The sequence below is a fragment of the Oncorhynchus clarkii genome, chromosome 16 (genome assembly GCF_045791955.1).
Source record: "Oncorhynchus clarkii lewisi isolate Uvic-CL-2024 chromosome 16, UVic_Ocla_1.0, whole genome shotgun sequence".
Lineage (NCBI taxonomy): Eukaryota > Metazoa > Chordata > Actinopteri > Salmoniformes > Salmonidae > Oncorhynchus > Oncorhynchus clarkii.
The window spans coordinates 32,614,109-32,631,694 of record NC_092162.1 but is presented as its reverse complement, the minus strand read 5'-3'; the positions used below and the strand labels follow the sequence as shown (position 1 = coordinate 32,631,694).

The 17,586-nt window shown below is 41.0% G+C and overlaps 1 protein-coding gene across 1 annotated transcript; it reads right to left on the bottom strand.

Moving 5' to 3' along the window:
* Window positions 1–203: 203 nt before the first annotated feature.
* Window positions 204–16,386, bottom strand: LOC139368322 (uncharacterized protein KIAA2013 homolog). The gene is made up of 3 exons (XM_071107078.1): window positions 14,759–16,386; window positions 8,924–9,786; window positions 204–2,341 (listed from the first exon to the last, which is right to left on the bottom strand). The coding sequence occupies exons 1-3, from the start codon at window positions 15,726–15,728 to the stop codon at window positions 2,309–2,311; spliced, it is 1,866 nt and encodes a 621-aa protein (XP_070963179.1). The 5' UTR covers window positions 15,729–16,386; the 3' UTR covers window positions 204–2,308.
* Window positions 16,387–17,586: the final 1,200 nt, after the last annotated feature.

The window sequence follows — 17,586 nt, the reverse complement described above, 5'->3', positions numbered from 1 at the left end:
GACCACTCTCCATTGCTATTCATTCATTCAGCTCTGATCAGATTTTTTTTGCCTCGGTGTGTGAATCTGGACAAGCGATAGGCTACGTTGTGTTTACAGAGGAGCAGGTACTCAATTCCCCCAAAACTAGAAGTGAAGGTACAGCATTCCGGGCAGCTCCGGCCCAAGTCAATCACTGTTGAATACAAATAGAACTTCATAGATTTGACAAAATAGTTTAACAATTTATCTGACAGCATACTTTAATTGAACAAATGTATAATTCAAAGTCTTTATGTATACATTTGTAATTTATCCAAATCAATTTACAATAACATACACATTTTTATTTTCTCTCAAATTACATTATATTCAAGTACAATCCAACCAAACTGTAGGTGTAATCAGAATAAATACATTTAAAAAAGGCACACTCAGTAGTTCGTTACAATCAAAATAACAGATTAAAAAAAGCCCTTAAATTCTATATGAACAAAGATGAAAAATACATAAGAACAAGAAAACAATTCACACTTCACAACAAATCAGATTGGTAGACTCAGTTTATCTAGTCATTTTGGAGTATTTAAAACAACATTAAGAGCATAAATTCACTCAATCATGGTAGATTAATTTGCATAAGAGTCTAGAGCTTGATATCCTTTGTCTACTCTTATGGACTGCCCTCTTCAATTCATACCACAGGTTTTCAATGGGGTCCAGAGACTGCGATGGCCATTGCAATAAAACATTTCTTTGTGTAATTTGATGTGTACTTGCGGTTATTGTTTTGCTGGAAGATCCACTTGTGGCCAAGTTTTAGCCTCCTGGCAGAGGAAACCAGGTTTTTGGCTAAAATGTCCTGATACTGGGTAAAGTTCATGATGCCGTTGGCCCTAACCAGTTGAAGCAAAATAGTCCCATAAAAAACACCCACCACCGTATTTTACAGTAGGTATGAGTTTTTTTCTGCTCATCACAGCCTTCTTTTGACACCAAACCCACCACTGGTGTGCGTGACCAAAGAGCTCTATTTTCATGTCATTCAATAAATGTAAATGCTTGGAGTTTGTTAAACGGCATTGGGACTGACTTGGATTGGAACCAGTGCTATGTTCAGATGACATGCAAATAGAGCTCTTTGGCCACACACACCAGTGGTGGGTTTGGTATTGAAAGGAGGATGTGATAAGCAGAAAATAACCCAGTACCTAAAAGGGCTCAGTGCTGTTATCCTCACAAGGGGAGGGTAACGGAGTATTGAAAACGGGTGCCAAAAATTGACCCATCTTTTATATATTTTGTATTACTTATTAAAAAACTAAAAATTCAAAGAAATTGTATTAGTATAAAATATAATAAAAAATAAAAAAAATGCAAACACAATATACCATCTTTATGAAGGGTGCCAATCATTTCAGTCATGAGATGTCATGAAAAAAAGGGAAGGGAAAACTCACATATTCCAGAATTCTATATGGTAGAAACAGCACAAAGCAGTGACTAGAAACATATCAATTATATCCCTATTCTAGGATTCTACTTCTATGACTACTACATCTCCCGTAAAGGGACAGGAAAAGATCAGGAAGTGAATATATTTTGGTCACCGTAGCAATGTTTGGTGTTCAGAAGCAGAGGTCTTGAAGAAGTGCATTGAGTGGCAGACTCAGAGCAATTCACCATTAAGACTCACTTTTTCCACTAGGAAATTAAGACCCAATGCACACTGCCGGACGGACCTGCTAATTTAGCATCAGTTTGATATCAATGGGTCTTTAGACTAAATTGACACTTAAATTGATTTTTTTAATACTTAATTTTGACTATATTAAGCTTGGCAGAAAATAGACTACAGGGGTATAGGACATTGACCTGTTTAAATAATTAGAAAATCCATCCCCTGTAACAACAACACTGGTGAAAGCTAGATAGTGGAACCCTTTACCAATGCAATCATTTTAGACCATGTTAGACTTCCAAGTAAGAAAGCAAGGATGGATATTAACATTTACCAACAGGACCAATAATGTGAATGATGATGGTATTCATTCAAACCGACAGGTCGCCCTGCCAAAATGAATGGAAGCACTGTAAAGAATGACAGACTTTCACTTGCCTTGCCAATGAAAGACCTCATCAGGCAATGTGAGCTTTTTTCTCTGAATTCAGCTCCAACATGTCGAAAGTCAAATCAACACGTTGACCATCTCAACACAAATATCATTATCAAATAATGACCCCAATCAGATGACATGAACAGTAACACACTTTATGGCAATGTAATTCACTGGCTGCTACTCTGCACCTGTGATGTCATGGCTGCTTCCTAAGCTTCCATTTCCTCACTTGGCTTCGTCACCTGGTGAGTTTAAAGGGAAGGGTTATAAACAGGAAGAGCAAACAGGAAATGCAAGATAAATCCATTTGAATTAAATCACTTTTTGATAGCACCCCTTTTGATTTGAACAAAACCTTCCATACATATTGGCCCATTGTAGAAGTGATCAGAGAGTGACCTTTCGGATATGAATACCAAAACATTCAAGAGATAAAGTGGCTCAAAGTTGACTGATTTCACATACCATAAGACATCCATGTCATTATCACTGGAAAAGATAAATGGTTGAGATGTATGTAATTTAAAAACGTACAAATAGGTGGTCAAACTGTTTCATAATTTATTTAAGAAAAATAATAAAAAAATAACAACCATAAAAGTCAATTATCCAATAACGTGCAAACTCAGATTTTTGTCCTATTTGCATAGGTTGTAGTTTTGAGCCCATTTGACATCTGAGGTCTTTGTGTTGTTTCCGCCATCGGTTGAGACCCAACATGCTCTTGAATACATGGTGGGTGTCATGCTTGGGCTGATAAATGTCCTAAAATGGGAATATAATTAAAATATCAACTTTTAAATGGCACCCCAAAGATGGTTGGAGGTCTATACATCAGAGAATATTGACTTGAATAGGAATATGCGTTTTAAATTATACAGTCAAGCCTCCATAGAAAACCAATTGAAATCATAGAAATATAGATAATAGAATAGATATGACCATTTAAGTTGACGTTCGATGGTGGGTAGACTAGCAGACATCTTTGTGGTAGTAATTAGAAGTTAATATGTACATTTCAATTTCAATGGTGTACCAGCTAAATCGCAGTGGTCTGAAGGGACAGGTCCATTCTATAAATTAGATTTCTATGATTGAAATGACACCCACCCTGTATTCAAGAGCATGTTGTGTCTCAACAGATGGCGGGCACAACACAAAAACCCCAGATGATGTCAAGTCGGGTCTAAGCTACAATCTATCCGAATGAGAAATGTGTGTTTATGCTTTTTCAGATAATTTACGTTAAATGTAAATAAAATATATTTTTTTTATTAAAAACATGATTTTCAAGAAATGATACGTTTGAAAACCCTGTTTGTAAGGTTTTAAATGATATCAAACTGAACTGTTTATATTATCCAGTGATGAAGACATGGATGTCTCATGATATGGTAGGGTATACAAAATGGGTCAACTTTGAGCACCTCTATCTCCTGAATGTTTTGGCATTCAGGTCCAAAAAGTCACTTTCTGACCATTTTTCCATGGAATGAATCAGTTGGACGGGCATTTGATTTCCATAGGCTCGCCCACTTTTTCCCAGGACCTCCTGTGTGTGCATGCGCTTGCACACATGTTCTAAATAAGTGTAATAATAAAGACCATACGCAGCTCAGGAGTTTCAAGTTTGAGGAAGCTTACAATTTATCCTACAATTTCTACCGATCTACATGCCAGTAATTAATATGTGCACATTTTCGTGGAACAGTTTAATTTCCTTATACCTTTGTCTACAGTAGGTATGCACATGTGTGATGCACACTCAGACATTACACAGGAACAATGTTAACAACAACCCTCTCTCTCTCTCCCCTCCCCCAATCATAAATTGATAAAAATCTAAAAAGTTCAAACTCAACTATGGCTAGAGCACTAGCCTCTACCATATGGACACATCGTTACACTGTGATCCATTGGCGGCTAAATGGGCACTTTCCTACTGATGCATGCATTCTGGAGACGCACCATATCGTCGCCACACCCCTCTCCCCTTCTTCATGATGCAACATTTTAAATTAAATTATATATGTGTGAAGACACATTATCTTCACACATATTTTAGACGCTTTTCACCGACAGCCGCAACTCAATCAACTAGACCTATTGCCATGCACCCTACCCAAATGGATGGCTAAGTCAAGCTCCTTGGTGAATTATTTAAAAATATATTTTTAGACAGGAATAATTACATAATTTTGGCAAAACATCACTTTACTTTAGGGCAATCCAGCATCCTAACAGTGCCCTATGCACCCGCCAACTTTCCTTTCAAATTTGCAACAGGCTGAAATCAGAGATCTGTATATAATGATGAGATGCTCGTATCTCCGCCCTAACAATGGGAGTCTTTGTCCCAAAGTTGGGAAAGCTGGCGACAAGCTTAGGTCTGCATATTATTCCCATAGAAACGCATTGGACAGATTTTGTCAAGAGTGAGCCCTCTCGCTTTGCCTCTCTCTCTGCTGAAACTACATCACTGGAGAAAGCATCCAAGCAAGTGAAACAGCGCCCCCCTGTCCCAGTATGTGTAGCCCGTGTATCTGATGCTTTCTGGACCAAAATAGTATGACATGCCATACTCTTTTGGTCCAGAAGGCATCAGATACAAGGGCTACATACAAGGGCTACATACTGGGACAGGGGGCGCTGTTTCACTCGCCCGGATGCTTTAACTGAGATTGATGCGTCTTTCTGTCTGAGCGCGTCTCGGTCAGATAAATGATCAATATTCAATATTGAATTTGGACGGTTGAGGAGGTATAACGCCCATAACGCCAGCACTGCCATGGGCAAACATATATGCAAAGTTTTGTTTAAATCAAAAAGGATGCTGTCAAAAAGTGATTGAATTCAAATTCAGAAGAGGACTGGCCACCCCACATAGCCTGGTTCCTCTCTAGGTTTCTTCCTAGGTTTTGGCCTTTCTAGGGAGTTTTTCCTAGCCACCGTGCTTCTACACCTGCATTGCTTGCTGTTTGGGGTTTTAGGCTGAGTTTCTGTACAGCACTTTGAGATATCAGCTGATGTACGAAGGGCTATATAAATACATTTGATTTGATTTACCCCAATCCCAAATCGACCCAAGCTTGAGCTTCTAACCCCAGGGCAAATGTGATCTAAGAAGATTGGAAAGGTGTAAGAAATATGGCAGAAATTCCACCTGGCCTATCAGAAGACAATGTGGAGCTACTGGAACGGTCATCGAAATCTCTACAAGTGCATAGGAGCTAGAAGTCGGTTGGGGATAGGATGAGTGCCTATACACACATAGGTATGAGTAAACAGCAAGCTTATTGTTAGATTGGTTATCAAAGAGAGACCAATTTAATTCCTTAATTTAATCAGTGAATCAAAAGAAAACACCATCCAAAAAATAAAAAAATACACACAAACCAAAACGATGCCACGCGGCGAAAAGGGATTAGTTGGCGGCGCTCAGTCATAGTTAATCAAAGCACAACCACTTACAGTAGAAATGTCCATCCTTCGTAGTGCCCATTATTTCAAACACACATCTAATTTTGCAACAAATACTGTAGATAGATGAGTATCAAGAAGCTTTTGGAAAATTCCCGGATTAGAACCACCTCGTTTAACCCCGTTAGCGTTTTCCAGTTTATGTCTCTCTTTGGCTAAATGCCTGATGGGCATATTTTCTTTCTCATTTTGAGACAAAGTCTAGAATTTCAGACCCCACTATATTTTACAATGACTAGCGCTTTAGGCCTGTAGTCTAAAATGAGACATGTACATTTGATTAGAACACCTGTGTGTCATTGAACGCACCAGTATTAGGAGTCCTCATTTAAGATGGCGGACCACAAGAAGCTCAACCTTGGGTCGATCTGGGTTCAGTAATTTCTTGCTGAAATTATTATGCCGCGTGTCAAATCGAGGTGGTAGAAATTAGGATAGTACTGAAGCGAACAGAACTGAAAAGATTCAAAACCCACATTCGTACATTTGTTGATTGAGAGAAGACTTGAAGGCACCAGTAAAGGGATTGAACAAAGGGGGACAAAACACATCATTGGCTATACCAGAGGCTTAAGGTTGGGGGGAAACCTTGTTTGCATCCACACGGACAGGAAAAGCTACAGCTTACATTTGGAAATACGTATAAGGTCAAAGATAATGGATAAAATGATGAGATGCTTGTGTCTCCACTAACAATGGGATTCATTGTCCACAGAGGGGAACGGCAGGCTGTCAAGCTCCCGCCTACTCCCGTCTTTGGATTGGTGGATACATCTTATTTTATTTTTTTAACACCCGCAATAACACCGGCTAAATATGTGCATGTGACCGATAAAATTTGATTTCGATTTGATGAGGTGTGTTGACGTCAACCGCTTTTATTCAATGGAGAGTGAGATTCTATGCTAGCCTCGAATTTCAACCGGGACAACTCCGATATAAAGTGTATTTTCTCAAAGTCACGTGTATCACATTGATATCAGTACACTTGTAACAACCTAAGCATTACGAAACCTTATTAGATCAAATAAGATTCACACATGAATTTTAACTAGACTAAATTTGACACTGATTAGCCCTCATACAAAAACTCCACTTGATTAATAAATAATGATCTGCTTGACGTTGACAGATTTTGGGTGGAGTAAACCCACTCACGTCGCCTCATCCTCTCTGATAAGGTACAACAAAAGGAGGTTGCTTGTACTGTTTCTGAAATCGATGGGACTAAAACAACTTGCGTCAGGAAACAAGTAAGACTATATTATCGATGCATTAGTGCGTGTTAGGGTTGTCACAACACCAGTATCGCGACACTACGATACCAGATCCATGGCAAAAAAGAAAACATGAAAAAGATGAAACTATGGTCTTGAAAAACCTACTTATTTTGTGTTTTTTCAACATTAGGACAGTTATTCTGGAGAAATGAAGTCCGCTTCATGTTTTGTTTTTTCCTTAACACGATACTAGTATTATGACAACGCTAGCGCATATAGTTAAATGTTCAGTAATAGAACTGGGATTTTGTGGTCTGCCATCTTAAATGAGGACTCCTTATACTGCTGTGATCAATGACATAGACGTTTTCTAATCAAATGTACATATCTCATATATAGGCTTAAATTAAAAGGCTAGTCATTGCAAAATATAGTGGGGTCCGAAATTGTTGACATCCTTGATAAAGATGAGCAATAATGACTGTATAAAATAAATAATTCAAATACTGAGTTATATTGGGGGGGGGGGGGGGAATTATATTATACGAATGCAACTTCTCTTACTCTGAGCAAATGTTTAACAAGTACCATTTTTTTTCGTTTCAAAGAGGTAGGGGTCAAAATGACACCCCTAATTATTCATAGAATTTTTTAAATTTTAAAAAATATTTTTTACCTTTATTTAAGGTAACTAGGCAAGTCAGTTAAGAACAAATTCTTATTTTCAATGACGGCCTAGGAACAGCCCCTGTTCAGGGGCAGAACGACAGATTTGTACCTTGTCAGCTCGGGGATTTGAACATGAAACCTTTCGTTTACTAGTCCAAAGCTCTAACCACTAGGCTACCCTGCCGCCCCAAATAATAAATAAGTAGTCAAAAGTTTAGTATTTGGTCCCATATTCCTAGCACGCAATGATTACATCAAGCTTGTGACTCTACAAACTTGTTGGATGCATTTGCAGTTCGTTTTGGTTGCGTTTCAGATTGTTTTCAACAGAAATGAATAATAAATTATGTATTGTGTCATTTTGGAGTCACTTTTATTGTAAATAAGACTATGTTTCTAAACACTTCTACATTAATGTGGATGCTACCATGATTACGGATACTCCTGAATTAATCGTGAATAATGTTGATTGAGAAAGTTAGAGGGTTAAAGATCATGCCCCAAACACGCTAACCTCCAGTTATTGGTGAGAGGTTAGCATGTCTTGGGGGTATGATCTTTGACCCTCTGTAACTTCATTATTCAATCAGGATTATCCGTAATCATCCACATTAATGTAGAAGTGTTCAGAAACATTATATTTTTATTTATAATAGTGACTCCAAAATGACACAATACATTATTTACCATTCATATTCTATTGGGCACAAAATAATCTGCAACACAACCAAAAAACAAACATCAAATGCATCCAACAAGTTTGTAGATTCACAAGCTTGATGTAGTCATTGCGTGCTCGGAATATGGGACCAAATTCTAAACTTTTGACTACTTTATTTATAAGAATCTTTAGGGAGGTCAATTTTGGACTCATTTTGAGAGAAAAAAAGTATGACTTGTGAAACAAAATCTCAGAGCAACTGTATTAATATAAAAATAATACAACCTCCCAATTTTGTTGAGCATACAATATAGCTCCGTATTGGGAGTTATTTATTTTATACAGTGATTATTCCTTTAACGAGGGTTATCTTTAACAAGGGTGTCAATAATTTCAGACCCCACTAAATATTGTGCATTACTTTCCAATTAGATAATTTGTCGTCAAATGACTTCTCAAAAATATTGCTTTCATCCATAGAAAACGACAACACACCAAATAATTTCTGGTTTGTACAGAGGAGAGCAGGAAAATGGGCGAGGGGGTGCACAGCAATTATGCAAATCCACTCCAAAGACAAAATCCCACACACACATCAAAACTATATCTCTGCTAAAACAGACAGATAGACACCCGAAAAGGCATTGAAGAAAAAGTGAATTCTCGCCACCACACAGAAAAAACAAATCGAGAAGAGAACAACTGACAGTTTAGTTGTTAATCAGTTCAAATCAGTTTGCTGTGGACAGCTTTTTGTTCATCAGTTCAAAGTAGTTGTGTTTGTGTTTTTATACCTTGCTCCTGAAGAGGGGCTTGGCGCCGGGGCCACAGTACTCATTGTAGATGAGCTTGAAGAGAAAGAGGTGGAAGAGGGTGATGAGCGAAGCCACGCTGAACCAGAAGAGGAAGGGCAGGCCCGGGTACTGCTTGGCCATGTGCTCCTCGTGTGCCAGGATGGCCTTGAGGTGCAGCGTGTGCCGCAGGTCCTGCAGGTGGCGAAGGTCCGTGGAGATGTAGAGCAGCGGCGTGATGGGCTGCGTCACCATCACAGGGAACACGTGGCCCTTGGCCTCCACCAGCGACGACGTCAGCTCCACCGGCTCGTTGAGGCAGCCCGCCTCGCAGGCGTACAGTGCCACGGGCTTCTCCTGGGGCTTGACTGACACGTGCAGAAAGGGTTTGCCCTCGGAGTCCAGCAGCACAGCCAGGTTGATCAGGTCCTGGTTGTAGTGGATTCCCCGCAGCGCGTAGCTGTTGTGCAGCACGTCCGGGTCTGCCTGGAACTGAAGGTGGTTTTCGTTGAATGAGAGGCCTCCGAAGCTGAGCACGGCACCCTGCATAACGCCGTGGGCGCCCGCCGCCACCAGCACCTTGCAGCCCCTCTTCTGCAGGGTGAGGGTCCACAGGTTGACCAGCTGCAGGACTTGGGCCACGCTGCTGACCCGCTCCGGCCACAGGTTCTCAGCGTGCATTGTGGCATGCCCGCTGAAGCAGTGGTCGGCGTAGTTGAGGCTGGACTCCAGACGGGCGCGCTCCTCAGTGCCAAGACGGCGGTCCAGCAGGGGAGCCGGTGAGGCCGAGAGGACGTAGTAGAGCGTGGTGTTGACTGTGGCGCTGGATGGCGTGTGTGCGTCGGTGATCTTACGCATCTCCACCCCTGCAGGACAGATACACACACAGCAGATGTGGGAACAGAATATGTCAACATAGTAGAGCTGGGATGATCAACTGAAAAGTACCGACGTTCCAGAACATCTCACGGAACTGCGGGGACTGTGAAGGGGATATACACACACAGAAACAAACACACACACAGACACACACAATTGTTGTAGTTGTAATATTTTTTGTTGTATTATTTGTATTTTGTATATCGTTGTATTTCAAATGTGTGGCTGTCCTTATCTATCAGTGTTTAATTACTTGTCATGTTTGATGTTTTCTTTTTTTTGCACAACCCCTATCTACAGTGGAGAAGGTGGAAAGCTTTAAGTTCCTTGGCGTACACGTCACTGACAAACTGAAATCGACTGAAGAAGGCGCAACAGAGACTCTTCAACCTCAGGAGGCTAAAGAAATTTGGCTTGTCACCTAAAACCCTCACAAACTTTTACAGATTCACAATTGAATGCATCCTGTCGGGCTGTACCACCTGCAACGGCAACTGCTCCGCTTGCAACCGCAAGGCTTTCCAGAGGGTGATGCGGTCTGCCCAACACATTACCGGGGGCAAACTACCCACCCTCCAGGACACCTACAGCACCCGATGTCACAGGAAGGCCAAAAAGATCATCAAGGACATCAACCACCCGAGCCGCTGCCTGTTCACCACGCTATCATCCAGAAGGTGAGGTCAGTACAGGTGCATCAAAGCTGGGACCGAGAGACTGAAAAACAGCTTCTATCTCAAGGCCATCAGACTGTTAAACAGCAATCACGACCACTTTGGAGGCTGCTGCCTATAGGCATAGACTAGAAATCACTGGCCCCTTTCAGGAATGGAACACTAGTCACTAACAATGTTTACATATCTGACATTACTCATATGTATGTACTGTTTTATATACTATTCTACAGTATCTCATTCACTTAATAATGTTTACATATCTGGCATTACTCATCTCATATGTATGTACTGTTTAGGACACCAATAAAATGTTATTTGATGCGCCCGATGAGCAGAGAGAAATAGCCTAGGCCTAGCGCTGGAAAGTTTTTGTAGGACATCAGTCTAGACTTCCTGATATATTCGGGATGTGGATTCGATACGAATCATCTAGATAAATGGGCTCCGTTCCGACACAGGAACAATATGTTTTAGTTTAAACGATTCCGTTTGATTAGCGAACGAATCGGTGCAATTCGGTTCGATGCACTACCATTTGTTGCATAAACATATTAATGTTCCATTATAAATTCAAATCTGCTGACGGAGCTCATGGCCTCTCTGTGCTGACGTGTGTACGTGTTTGTGCGTGGGTATAAATAATGTATGTTCTATGTAGGCCCCTTAAGGGAGACAAGGCATCTACCACCCCACTAACACTATCAGATTGTAGCCTATGGTTTTTGTCCCCGCACTTTGGTTCTGAAATCACCATCACCTACGAATTAACTTGCAATTTTGCAGATTAAGTGTTAGCTAGTAATGTATCAATATTTGTTTACAAATTAGCTATGACATAGGCAATGAATATATAGCACAACTTTGGATTTCACCACCCCAACTCAAAATCGAATGGTTTTGAACGTTTGGAAGTTTTTACAGATTGATCTTCTCTTCGGCCAAGCAGTGCACCTTGCAAAAGTGACTTCTGTCCTTGCTATGACATTTTAAACTTGTACTTGTAACCTGTACATCTAAAAATGAACATATATTATTTCAAGCAAAACTACCAAAGCTATTGCTGGTGGAGAATCTAAATCTATTGTAAGCCCCATTCAGCAGGTATAGCCAGATGAGAGTTGTCTCCGGTAGCTTACTTTTATTTTGCTGTTAGATTCTAGCTTGAAATGTACTTATTCATGTCACCATACTCAAACTCATTAATACATTTACATGTATAAGGAATGTACACTACCGGTCAAAAGTTTTAGAATACCTACTCATTCAAGGGTTTTTCTATATTGTAGAATAATAGTGAAGACATCAAAACTATGAAATAATGCATATGGAATCATGTAGTAACCAAAAAAGTGTTAAACAAATCAAAATACATTTTATATTTGAGATTCTTCAAATAGCCACCCTTTGCACACTCTGGGCATTATCTCAACCAGCTTCATGAGGTAGTCACATGGAATGCATTTCATTTAATAGCCGTGCCATGTTAAAAGTTAATTTGTGGAATTTCTTTCCTTCATAATGCATTTGAGCCAATCAGTTGTGTTGTGACAAGGTAGTGGGGTAGTGATAAGGTACAGAAGATAGCCCTATTTGGTAAAAGACCACGTCCATAGTATGGCAAGAACAGCTCAAATAAGCAAAGAGAAACGACAGTCCATCATTACTTTAAGACATAAAGGTCAGTCAATACGGTTTTTGCAGTCACAAAAACCATCAAGGACTATGATGAAACTGGCTCTCATGAGGACCGCCACAGGAATGGAAGACCCAGAGTTACCTCTGCTGCAGAGGATAAGTTCATTACAGAGTTACCAGCCTCAGAAATTGCAGCCAAATAAATTCTTCACAGAGTTCAAGTAACAAACACATCTCAACATAAACTGTTCAGAGGAGACTGTGTGAATCAGGCCTTCATGGTCAAATTGCTGCAAAGAAACTGCTACTGGACACCAATAAGAAGAAGAGACTTGCTTGGGCCAAGAAACACAAGCAATGGACATTTTGAAAATTTGAGATTTTCTGTCTTTTTCAAACACGCATTGCAGAGCTGGCTACAATTTCATCCCCCTGAAAAGATAGAACAAATATTACCACAAATATTATGGCTGAACTCAAATGTGCTGGTTGATAAAATACCTGTATTTATGGGAAAGATGTTTGAAATTATTAAATTATATTGTAAATTGTAATGGTAAAGTTATGTCCTTCATGGAGTTATCAGAATTGTACGGGAAGGTCTGCTCAATCCAAGAGTACAACCAATTGATTACAACATTGCCCCAAAAATGGAGGAGGCGGGTGGCAGCGGGAGGAGGTGGGGAACTGGTCTGTCTGCCCAATATAAAGAATCAAAACTGGCGGAGGAATAAAAATAACATAAATAGGAAAGTTTCATTTGAGGACCAGGATGTTGACAACTGTGCCATACAGATTTTAAAATAGTTGGGAAGAGATTTTTGATGTACCGATTCCATGGTATGATTTGATATATGAAACAACGCAAGATTTAAAGACTTCGTGCTTTTCAGCTAAAATTATTATATAGAATTCTTGCCACCAACAAAATGTTGAATATTTGGGGCATACAACCATCGAAGCTCTGCAGATTTTGTTGTGAGGATACAGAATCAAGCATTTATTTTGGTATTGCCCTCAGGTAGCCTGTTTCTGGTCTCAGGTTCAGGAATGGCTGAAAATGCATAGCATTGATTTAAAATTGACCCTAGAAATAGTACTGTTAGGAGATCTGGAGAGACCGGGTCAGTCAATTACTAATACTCTTAGTAAAAGTATTTATCTTCAACACGCAATCTGTAGATTCTATTCGATTAGATAGATTGAAATTGTACGTTAAACATCATAGCATAGTTGAAAGATATGTGTTGCATAGAAACCGAAGTGGATGGCCAGCAGAGATAGATGGGATGGGCTGAGGGTTGGTATGTGGAATTGGAGACAAGTGGGAGTGGAGGTGCTGTGTGAGAGAGAGAATGATGGTCAAAAGATAAAGGGAAAAAAAGGCTAAATAAAACAAGGTACATTTGAATGACACTAAGTGGCAGTGTTTTTACAACTAATGCCGGTTTCAGGCTGATGCCGTGCAGGTGTTTGTACACATGATTATACACACACTCTCATTCAAATAAACACATACAAGAACACACACATACATGTAATAGTGCCAGACATGCACACAAACATATACAGTTGGCATTGCTGTTATGATTTCAGTTGTCCTTCATGTCCTTTGTTTAAAATGTATTATTTTGTTGAATTTTTTTTGCATTGTTGTTTGCTGTTTTCTTCTGTCTTTTCCTTTTTTCTCTTTAGTTCCTTATCTTGGTTGTTGGTGCATTGGGGGGTTCTTGGGGGTGGGGAATGGAATTAATTGTATTGGGGGGCCGTGCATTATCATGCTGAAACATAAGTTGATGGCGGCAGATGAATGGCACAACAATGGGCCTCAGGATCTCGTCACTGTATCTCTGTGCATTCAAATTGCCATCGATAAAATGCAATTCTGTTCATTTTCCGTAGCTCATGCCTGCCCATACCATAACCCCACCGCCACCATAGGGGTACTCTGTTCACAACGTTGACATAAGCTAACCACTCGCCCACATGCCGCCATACACGTGGTCTGCGGTTGTGAGGCCGGTTGGACAAATTCTCTAAAATGACGCTGGAGGCAACAGCTCGGGTGGACATTCCTGCAGTCAGCATGCCAATAGCACGCTCCCTCAAAACTTGAGACATAAGTGGCATTATGTTGTGTGACAAAACTGCACATTTTAGAGTGGCCTTTAATTGTCCCCAGCACAAGGTGCATCTTTGTAATGATCATGCTGTTTAATCAGCTTCTTGATGTGCCACATTTGTCAGGTCGATGGAATATCTTTGCAAATGAGAAATGCTCACAAATTATTTTATTTTTGAGAAATAAGCTTTTTGTGCGTATGGAACATTTATGAGATCTTTTATTTCAGTCCATAAAACATGGGATCAACACTTGTATCGCATCGCAATTTTTTTCTTCTTTGATTTACCACGATATGGAATTTTGTCAATATCTCCCAGCTCTATAGTAATTTGATCTAGCGCTAGATCATTCATTATCCTAGTCATTCATCATAATCAAGTAGCATGCAAATACCATCCAATAATTGTTTCATCCTGTACAGTCTATGAGAAAGCATGTGAGAGTTATCTAAATACCACAACATCATTCTGCACTGCAATGCAAAAGGCATGGCATCTCAGCCTCAACTTTGTATTCACTCACCAGAGATGAAGAGGTCCATCCAGGCCTGTTGGTGGTCCTGGACTAGATCTTCTACGTTGGCCCTCAGCAGCTCTCCCAGTTCTTTCTTGGCTCCATATCGGAGCCTGGTGAAGGTCTCCTCCAGCTTGGCCGACTCGATGGGCTCCGACATCCACACCACCGACAACACATTCTCGGAAAACTCTGACTTGGCAGCCACCTGGATGCGGCTGCCCAGCTTATTGGTGGCCACCACCACCAGCACTATCTGGTTCTTCTCCGGCAGAACCACGCGGCCCGATGACAGCACGACCTCCTTGTCCTCCACCTTCTCTACACTGGCTGAGAACTTGCTCCCGAACGAGGGCATTTCGGTGGACACCTCCAGGGTGGCGGCCCGCTCAGAGGGGTTGTTGATGTGGATCCTCTGGAGGAAGACATTGGGCCGGCTGCGGTGGGCGATGAACTCTTCTCGGATGGTGAGGCAGTCACGGGCTGATCCGGAGCTGCCGGCTCCCCCTGGGAGGACGCAGCGGACGGACAGGACAGCCCCTTTGCGGAACCAGAGCATGGTGGCCCTCGCCTTGGCCCGCATCCCCGGGACGTGGAAGCCCACTATGGGTGAGTACTCAGTCTGGTAAACTGGGGCCGAGCCGGGCTGGGAGGATGAGGCCACCCACAGTCTGTTGGAGTCAATGTCCACCAGGAAATGGCCGTTACCTGAGACGAAAGGCGTGACCGCTTTCTCCTGGGGAGTAGTGTAGATTCCCTCGCCCCGGTCCACCAGTGACTTCCACCTGTGGATCTCAGTCTGGAGGCATTGTCCAGCTGGCCCACCCGACTGGCCTAAGCCACTGAACAACCTCAAAGCGCCGTCTGAGCTAAGGTACCAGTAGAAGATTAGGAAAAACAGCAGTCCAATGAGCATTCTTCTAGCCCAGCTGCTTGACAGCAGACCTGGTAGGCCCTTTAGTCTTTGCTGGAGCCACATTGTATTTATGCTTTAGAGTCACTATAACTCAAGTTTGCAATTTGAGTAGTTAGCTATAGTACCTAATTACCAGTATAACAAAAAAAAACAGGACCGTCAAAGGTGGTTCTCCATTCTCTCTAACCAATATCAACGTTAGATCAGGAGATGACCGCTTAAGTTTTGAGTTATTAGTGTAGGAAGTCTTTCCTGTTGACAACTATAGTAGCTAGCAATGCACACGGTAGTTAAGCTAACTTTACCTAGCTAGATAACGTTAACTAGCGATGCTAATAACCTGGTACTCAAATATTGTATAGCTACTGTATGTTGCTATCCAAATAACAGCACCTTAGCTAAAATGTCCATGTCAAATCTTGATTGCTGTCAAACCTAACCAGTTAGCATGCTAACAAGCTAACCAAAACAAGCTAAGTGAGCTAACGTACCTAGCGAGCTAGCTAAGTTATGGCGGTTGCAAACTAGCATTGCGCTGCTAGTTAGGCGACACTGCATTTGTTTCTCACATCGTGGCAATAAATCCATTGAGTGCAATTGTTGCTCATTTGTCGCTTATGTCTAGCAGTTGGGATTTCATTCCTTTTTGAGGTGGAATACTTTTCAAGCAACTCACCAATCTATCGTTGACACTTCTGCATGGGTTTACTGAAATTACCGCAAATCACGTTGGATGATAGCACCGGAAGTGTTGGAATTAGTTGGGAATTTTTACGACACTGTGTTTTTTATTAGCTAGAAAGTTTGTGTCTGAACTGAGGGAAAAAGTGAGAGAGAAGAGGTCTAAGAGATTGAGGGACGAAGAGGGTGAGTTTAGAAGAGGGTGAGCTTGAGTCGGATAGAAATTGTGGGGAAAAAGGGAGATGGTTTGTCAAAGAAGAATGGTAGACAGGGGAAGAAATGGAAGTGAATGAGGGTGAAGTATCGGAGGTGGTAGATGTGGTAAAGTTATCGGAGACCGTGGTATGCACCGAGGATCAGGATGAAGAAGAGTATGTGACAGTAGGAGTGAAGTGGAAAAGGTGGACTCTTGCCTTTTGGCTGATCCTATTGTGGTTTCACTGTGGGGGTGTTGGGTCAGGTGGAATCGGTGAGGGTAACTAGAAGTTGGTCTAGTGATAATTGTTTGTGTTTCTGTTGGGCAGTGGAAGAATGCGCTCGAAGTAAAACGAATGGGGGCAAGGAAAGTGAATTGTTTCCTTCTCAAGAAAAGGGCACCAATGAAAGGAGTGGTACCTGGGGTAGCAGTAGATATAAATGTTGACTAGCTGAGGGAAAATATTCCCGGTGTATGTGATGCTCGTCGTTTGATGCAACACAGACAAGGGGGTGAGAGGGAGGATACAGATGAGTCATTGTCTGTTCTTTTGAGTTTTTTAAAGTTGAGTTGCCTGGCAAAGTGAAGTTAGGATATATAAGTTATCCATTAAGATGTTACAGGTGTCAAGCTTATGGGCATGTGGCAACAGTGTGTGGGAGAGAGGGCCCAAGGTGTGAGACAAAGGAATGGTTCCTGTTTTTTTTTGTGGCTAAACCAACTCGTAATTTTAGCAATTTATTCGTATTTATGGCTTGAATACAAATTTGTTATTAAGGCACATGAATATTCACACTGTCGACTTTTTCCACATGTTCTTGTTAGTCTGAATTTAAATTGCATTAAAAAAATGTCACTGGCCTACAAACAATACCCCATAATGTCAAAGTGGAATTATGTTTTTTGAAATTGTAATAATTAATTCAAAATGAAAAGCTGAAATGTCTTGAGTCTAGGTATTCAACCTCTTTGTTATGGCAAAACTAAATAGGTTCAGGAGTTGAAATTTGCTAATCAGTCACATAAGTTGCATGGACTCACTCT